Source organism: Gavialis gangeticus, unplaced genomic scaffold (assembly GCF_001723915.1).
Source record: "Gavialis gangeticus isolate Ggan-Ray unplaced genomic scaffold, GavGan_comp1, whole genome shotgun sequence".
Lineage (NCBI taxonomy): Eukaryota > Metazoa > Chordata > Crocodylia > Gavialidae > Gavialis > Gavialis gangeticus.
In genome coordinates this window covers 101,237,603-101,245,964 of record NW_017729025.1, presented here as the reverse complement: position 1 = coordinate 101,245,964, position 8,362 = coordinate 101,237,603, and the positions used below count along the sequence as shown (strand labels likewise).

At 43.6% G+C, this 8,362-nt stretch overlaps 1 protein-coding gene across 3 annotated transcripts in view; it reads left to right on the top strand.

The window, feature by feature from the left end:
- The window catches only part of CD82 (CD82 molecule), a 66,417-nt gene that overhangs the window by 56,076 nt on the left and 1,979 nt on the right, over positions 1–8,362 (top strand). For all 3 annotated transcript variants that reach the window (XM_019519356.1, XM_019519357.1, XM_019519358.1), the window contains 3 exons: positions 1,987–2,094; positions 5,701–5,877; positions 6,453–6,536. In XM_019519356.1, coding sequence (XP_019374901.1) covers positions 1,987–2,094; positions 5,701–5,877; positions 6,453–6,536 — 369 coding nt within the window. The remainder of the gene's footprint in view (positions 1–1,986; positions 2,095–5,700; positions 5,878–6,452; positions 6,537–8,362) is intronic.

Below are 8,362 nucleotides of genomic sequence, written 5' to 3'. Positions count from 1 at the left end.
GAGTTCAGAAACCTGTATACTTTATTGCACCATCCAGGTGCAGTCCTGTTAGTGGCAAGCAGTTCAAGTGGCTTTGATTCCTGTAATTGGGGGGGGGAAGCTTGTTTGCCAAGTAATTAAGGAGAAGCAGGGAGACCATGCGTCTCTTATCTGTCTGAATGGCATGTTGAAGGGTTTTTTTTTGGAGGGGGTGGGGAATGTGACTAACCATGGCCTTGAGAAAATTTTGGTAATGAGATGGCCTCTACTGTTGTAAATGAAGATCTAATTGCTAGGTCTTCCTGTGTTTATCAGGGCCAGCAAGTCTGGAGCACTCTGTGCCCAGAAAGAAGTCTTGAAACCTGCTGGGATGACCCATAACTACCAACCTGGAGAGAATGCTGACTCTGACATCATTTTAGTTTAACTATGTCCACTATCAGGCTGGTTTGGGGCAGAAAGGGGCATAAATGTTTAAGATGGATACTAAATCTAGTCGCACACTTTCTGATTATCCTTTTAGCTTCCTGTGCTCTTTCTTATATGGGTCTGCCCCTTTCCTGGAAGCTGTTGCTGTAACCACAGTAATGATGGAGATCATAAAACTCTTTGAGAAGGGTTGGTGCTCAGGGAATGAGGCTTGCCTGAGTGAAGGGCCCAGTTTGCCCTTTTTGCCAGGCTCTAGGTTAGTGTACACTGCAGTGAATTTTTTTTTGAGGGGGCCTGTATACTGACAGCAGATGTTCTAGACATTGAACACCAAAAATGCAGCTGTGACTTCTAGCTGGGAGGATTACTGGGCTTTTGGACTGATGCATAAATCAGCTACTGTCAGAGTACAACTTTCTTTTAGATATACCAACTGGCCTGAAGTTCTGACTCATGGTACCAAATGCAAATACCTGGGTGGCTGGCTTTAAACAGAACAAGATGGTGCCCTAGGGGAGAATCTAGCATTGAGTGAGGCCTCTTGTCTTCTAGTTTTAAGCAACCATGACCTGTGTTGCCTGCTTGCTTTTGTGGTAACACTGCCCCTTTTGGTGTTCTTTTTATATATTCCTAGTGTAGTGCTCCACAGCACTTGTAACTCTACTCCCCCTTCTTAGCCTTCATCTTACTTTGCTAAAGAATACTAACTTTTCTAGTCTTCTCTTGTAAAACAGATTTTCCAGCTCTTTCATAGGGTAACCCTTCTCTGCACCTGTTCATATTCAAGATGGCTTAATTCAAACTTGCGTGACTGGGATTGAATATAGTATTCCAGGTGTTGGCTACTTGACTCCTCATACCTTCTTTTCATTCAAACCCCTAGTTAGTTCAAGCATTTCCTGACCTACTTCCTTCATGTCATCCCTATAACTTGCACTTTCTTCCTCTCCCTTCAACTTCTTCATTTCTGTCACTTCTCAGTATCTCCCATGCAAAATGTATGAATAGCATCCCAGTCTGGCCTTCCTGGCTTTCTCAAGGCTCTGCAAACCTAGTCACTTCTGGATGTAATTTTCTGGTGTCAAGAGGTCCATTCAGCATCTATAGGCAAATGCCAGTATCTTGTACCTATGCCCTTCCTATGCTCTGCTACCACATTTTTACATCTTCTTTTTGTAATACACAGTTGGTTTTGTTTTTTCTCCCCAGTAGTTTAAGATCACCTTCCTGTTTCTGTAGCAAGGTCCTCTGGAAATAGTGGCTCCCATGATAAGCCTCAGCAAGCTAACAGACATGCCAGAGGTCTCTTTCTCCACCTGCTCCTGATTTCACATGCTCAAAACCCAGAACTGAGGCAGTAAGGGCACCTACTGACATCTTCCTAGTGTGCTTGAGAACAGTGACAGGCAGTGAAGGAGCAAGGGTTGGGAATTGGAGGTAAAGCACTTTGCCCAAGGCTGAATAGTGAGTTGTACAGGTGGATGATACCATTCCAGCTTTAATTCTGAAGAAGTAAAAGGTTAAGTGCATGTGTAGGAGCATTGACTCACTGACTACTTGTGGTTTTTACATTGCCAGGTAAAAAATGAAATGTCCACCATGGTCCAAAGCTTGATTCAGGACTACAACCCTGGAAATGAAGAGAAAAAGAACATCCAGGAAGCATGGGACTATGTGCAGAAACAAGTAAGTTGCTGAGGAAGGGCTAGTTAAGTTTGACTATTCCACGCTGGTATCCTAGCGGGTCACTACTAGAATGAGACAGCCTCTGGCACCTGCACCCTCATTCAGTCTCCCACTGTGTTCCAGTCCCACACTCATTGTCCTTTTAATACTGTTATGAAGGCCCTTTAATGCCTCCTTTTTATCTCCATTTCCACACTCCTATGGCAGTGGAACCCAAGAACTGCCTTTGCCATTCTAGGCTTGCTCTGTCTTAAATCTCTTGCAGTTCAGCTTTGTGGCTATTGTTCAATGTCTTCTCCCAGGTTGCAGCCTCTAGCTTACATGCTAAGATGCAGTTTCTATAAAGGGCTCTTCCTTGAGCAGTCCTCTACAGAGCACAAATGGCTGCTGTAGTCTGTGAACTGAGATGGCTGGGGCAGGGCAACTTACTGGCCTCTGCCATCTGGCTGACAAACACAGTGGTTAACCCAGGATTTGGGTGCTTATCTGCTTTGAGACCATCTTGGCTGCTAGCCTTTAAATGGGGTATGCATGCTGTAGTTTGTAGGACCAGTTGCTATTTTCTGCCTAACAAAAGGGGCCCCCGGCACTAGGCAAGACTGAGAGGAGGAAAAAAACTCCTTTTTACCGTAATCTGCATAGTATCCAGTTTTTCTCTGTGCTGCCCCCTTGTCCCCTCCAACAATTAAGCCATGGTTTTACCCAAGTAAATATAGCAGTAAAGGGTGAATCTCTTGGTAACACTTAATGGCAAACAATCTAGAAGCTGCTGCTGCTGCTTGTGTCACTTCTTTCCTGGCATGCAGTGTTTCTGTGCAGTGCTGGCTTATCTGGCTTTGCTTGGAACTGTCCAGCTATGAACAGGTTTAACTTGGCTCAAGTTGCTGCCTGAGCAGCTGGCTAGAAAAACTTTCTCAGCTGAACATTTTAGGAGCATATGTTTTTGTGTAGTGCCAAACCAAAGAGCTCTTCAGGCAAACAGGAAGTGAGCCCAGCCCCCAGTCCATTGTATTTGCATTTTTTGTCTTGTTAATTGCAGGATGTCTGGGATGTAAGAGCAAGGCATGGTTTCCTTATTGCCATGGCTTTTGCCTGTTTCCATGTTGGTTCTGCTTTGAGGGATAGACTGCTGCATTACCTAGGCTTCTTTAAAGTCTCATGCTGTACCTACACCTTAGCATCATGGTTGTGCCACCCTTTTTACTGACTGTCTCAGCAGAGGACAGGCTGGGCTGTGGAGAGTGGACTTCCCTCCTTTGCACCTGCAGTGTTTTATGGCATGGGTAAATAGCTTCAGTCTCGACTTGCGAGTGGCCCAGTGGGCTTTTAGTGTGTGGTATCTCTGCAATAGTACATTGTGGTATGTCAGGCTGTGGTGTTCAGACTCAAACTCTCTGGAGTGGTGCATGTTCTTTCTGAGACTCCTTCAATGAAGCTAAAATATGTTGGTACTAATGCTAAATACCAAATGCTGGTATTCTGGATTTTCTTTACCCTTGTCCCAGACTTTTTTAACATCCCCCTTTCTATAAATTTCAGTGATTACCAACAAATTATTTTTCTGTTGGTCTGTGAGGGTCAGGCAAAATGTTTGTTGTTTTTTTTTAACATTGAATCCTGCCAAGCCTAAATATCCTCCAGGTGGAAGCATGTGGTAGTAGTGTTGTGTGACTTTTTGATTTGTTCCACACCTCCCCTCCCCCTTAAGTGCTGATTATCTTGTGTTTTTTTTTTTAAATCAGTAATCTAAATACCAGATTTCCTCCTGGGTTGCTTTTGGCAACCTTTGTTCCATATTTTGGCAGAAGAATTTGGATATGTGAGTGACAGGTGTGGTATAAGGCAGCCTACTAGGTCACATGCCTAGAACTTGGCCTTTTAGACTCTTCCCCTCTACTCTAAGCCTACAAATGCCCATCTCCTGGAATCTCTTTACAAATAGAAATTTCTGTTCCAAAGCTTGTTTTGTAAACTAGCCCTGTGCCAATAGCTGGCTGTATTTATTAATAACATTGGGCCTGGAGTTCCAGGTGTAAGTGCACCATCTTGTGGTGATTGGTTGCTGTTGACAGTTGAGTTGGGAAATCCATGGGTGGACTTTATGTTCCAAAAATTACTTTATTCCCACCTCCCCCCAGTCTTAAGTAAGTATTCAGTTTGGCCAATTGCTTAGATGCTTTAAACCTTTTTAATGGTCTCCATCTGATTCTGGGCATGAGTCTTTCTCAAACTTACCACATGTAAATATCTACCATCCTTAGCCAAAATGCTGTTGCTTGCATGTGTTACCCCTTCTTCCCCTCTTCCCCACCACTTCCTTCAGCTTTCTCTTTTTTTTCTTTGAGAAGAGGTTGGTGTTAAGATGGCTGTTCAAAAGCAGTATGGAAAACAGTAAAGATGGACATAAGCATAAGATACATATAACTTTTTAAATTTTAATGACCTAAGCTGCCATCAAGAGGTGTCTTATGAAGAATACATGTTGTAAGGCAACTTTTGATGCTATGGTACATTCAAACCAGGTCTTGTAATGTCCATGGCTTGGTTTCAATCTCTGGATTGAAGACTGACCATGAAGCAAGTTATGGTTTAAGCCAGTGGTTCTCAACTGGGGTGCTGTAATGTTGGTGCTTCCCCTGCTGTCGGGTGAAATTCCCTCCTGTGCCTTTATTTTCAGGAGGCATATGGAGCTAAATGAAGAAGCAGCTGCAGCAGAAAGGTGTACTTCCTGCATTACACTATGCAGGCAGGTGCACTATTTCTGACACAGCTGTTCCTGGTTTGAAAGGTGGGGAGCATAGGACAGTTCCCACCCCATGGTGGTGGCCTGGAGATCAGTGGCCGCAGCAGCAGCATTTGATAGAACTGCCCCATACACTTCTGTCCAGGAGGCAGGTTAGAACTGAACTGGGAAGAGCTGCAATGGAAAGGACCTGCTTGGCTGCATAATGTAATGTAGTTGATGTACCTTTTCTGCTGTAACCACTTCTCAGTTTGGCTCAGATGTATGTCATGAAAACAGAACTGTCCTGCACATCTGTTTCTGGGAGATGCCATGTAGGATTGGGCTGGGAAGGGCTGCAGCAGAAGGGTGACAGGAGCATGCACCTTTTGGCTCTGCATTCTCTGGGTCCACTTAGCTGCAGCAGCGGTGGCCATGGGGTGAGTGTAATATAAGATCTAGTAAATGAATAACTGATTAATACTTAACATAGCATTGTATAATATGGTTATGCTATTCAAAATACACTTCAGCATGTCATGGTACCCTATTTAAAAAGCTAATATAAAAGTTTTGAAGGGGTACCCTCAGTCTAAAAAGATTGAGAACCACTGATCTAAACACAGCAATATCCTTCAGTGCCAAGCTGTACAAATGACACTGATAAGGTAGTTGCCCCATGAACACGCTCAATATGACCTTGGGATGCCAGAAGTGTTCTAACATTCCTGAGGTGAAATCAAAAATAAATCCAAGCTTTGGCTTTGCAGGTACTACATAAAGAGGATGTACCTGGTACTAGCCCCTCCTCCTCTAAGCACTAATAGTTCTTTTTAAAAGGAATAAAACCCAATGATGATTTTATTTTATGTATTTACTGTTAGCTGTCGTGCTGTGGCTGGGATGGACCAAACGATTGGATGAATAACACGATCCTCAAAAATGAAAGTTATGCATCCTATCCTTGTTCCTGCTTTTCCAACAATTCATATCTTTTTGGCTTCTGTCCTGTGGACACTGTTAATGGCATGCTGGGCTCTGACTGGCCTGTCCATTCTCAGGTAAGTGTCTTTAGGCTTTGAACAGGCCCCCCCATCCAAAGTGCTCCTTGGTACTCAAAGCTGGAGAGCGGGAAGCCCACTTCAGGGATCATTTTTGCCATTGCTTCCCCATGGCCATTCTAGTTCTCTTCTCTAGGGTGTACTTCCCAGGTTTGGGACAGGATGAGGAGTCCTCTCATAATAAGGCTACTCAACAGTATTGTTGGCTCTTGTTCACATTTACCATCTTTTATTCCCTCCTTTTTGCTATTTGTAGACCAGAGTATCATGACACCCTGAGGTACCTTGATCCTTTCAAGGGTACCATGAGGTACCACATACAGCTAGTGCTGTTAGTTTTATGCAAACATGATTCACGAGTTAAACCCAGAAATTCCAAATAGGAATCAATAGTGTTCAGAGCATCCTGACCTGCGGTGGTCTTCTAATGCTCTTGGTAACAAGTGCTGTGAATGAAAACCTAAAAGCTGGCACTTTTTTCTGTGGGAGTGTCTCATACCTAAAAGGCTAAGAACTGCTATTGTAGACTGACTTTGTACTCTTGCACCTTGCTCATAACTCTGTTCCTTCCCCAGGGCTGCATGGATGGTGTGCAGAGCTGGTTAAGTGACAACCTTGGCATCATTCTTGGGGTGTGCACAGGAGTTGCTGCTATTGAGGTAAGCTTGTCACAGCTCTGTACATGCTTGCTAAGCTGATGTTAAGCTGCCATTTTAGGCTGTCATGGAGTTTGGATTACAGCCCTGGTGCTAGCTTGTTGGGCTCAAAGCAAGCACAGCCATGAACACCCTGTCAAGCTTGACTAAATTTTTTTTAGTGGCTGTCAGTTAATAGAGTGGAATTTGGAATCTAATCAAGCATAGCTTATTACTTGTAAGGTGAGAAATATTCCCAGGTTAGATGGGTTCTGCCCAGCATATCTGGTATCTAGCAATTTGCTGCATGCTTGACCAAGAATGTGGCTAACCAGTTATAACTAGTTGAATCCCAATGGTATCTACCATATTTACTTGAATATGGTAAAGTTTCCCTGCCCCCAATCAGAAGAAGCCTTTCATTTTATATTTGCATACAAAAAAAATCATTAAATACCCAGTTGATCTGTAAACTGCTGCTAGGAGCAGCATGTGCTTAGTAATGGAAATTGGCTATGAAGTCCACACTGAGCATACCTGTAAAACCCATGGCCCATGTATGGGAAAACATACTGCTGGGCACCTACCATAGGCACCAACTTCTGATGTTTCTTGTTTTTGTTTTTGCTGGTGGGTGTTTGGAGACGGTTTGTTTGTTTGTTTGTTTATATATATTATATTAAAAAAAGTAAAGCAGTGCTAAACTCTGCACATGCCCAGAAGAGGCAGTGCATTACTTCAGCATTTGTAAAGATCTGGTGCTTTAGTAGGGCTTTTTATCTAATAGCTGATTTGAATCAGCTTATCTAAAAGCACCACAGTGCTGCTGAAGCACCTGATTAACACACACCACAGAGCCAGGTTGAAGTAATACTGCTGCTTCCAGTAAAGTGTGGGTTCTTAAAACATGCAGTTAACTCTGTGGGTGCACTAACTTTTTTTTCCTGAGGCTCAAGCACCCACTGAGCATGCATAGAGTTGGCACCTACCACAAAGCTAAGGTAGCACCACCTATCTCAATAAGATACAGTGCCTATTGTGCTCAGTCCCCCTCAGTACTGACTTTTCAACTCATGGTGAACAGCTACAGTGAATACATTTAAATTCCCACAGCTGAGCAGCACCTTCCTTTCCCAGTTCCAATGATTCCTATTTCTTCACCAACCATAAGTTTGGTGATGTTTGACAGACATTTATCTCTAGATGAGAGGCTCTGTCACCCCTTCTCTCAGCCTGTCATATGAGATGCGTGGAAGGCAGGGCCACGCTAAATGAAGCTGGATCAAGCAGCTCTGAACCACATCTGCATATATATTGTTGGAGGATCCCAGGGCTCATGACAAACGCCCAGTTCCAGACATCAGTAGGGAGCTACTTTATGTGTATGGATCCTTTTGTGCGAGGCTATCTGGAACGCGCACACGTACCTGAGCAATGCTGAAGTGTGGGTCGTCATGGTTCGAAACACTGTGTGTGCTGGGGCCTAGCCCTGTGAACTGTGGTAAATCATAAGCCTTTTGCTTTTGAACTAATAACATGCATAGTTTTTACTATGTAAAAGTATATAAGTGCTGCTCAAAAGGTGTGTGTTTTATGAAGTACCTGCATTTAAAACTTGCAACAGCTTGCAAAAAAGGAATATTGCATCAATTCTGGATGAACTAAGTCTGAGTACCCATAGTAATTTCCCTATATGCAAATTGAAAGAAACATACCTATAGTAAAGTCACTGTCTTTAAATTTGCCCCTCACTCCCACACATGCAGGGAGAAAAAACAGCCCAAGTAGGGTCTGACAGTAAGAAGGGAGAAGTTAAGGAGGCCACCTGACCCTTCTCCTCCCCCCCCCCC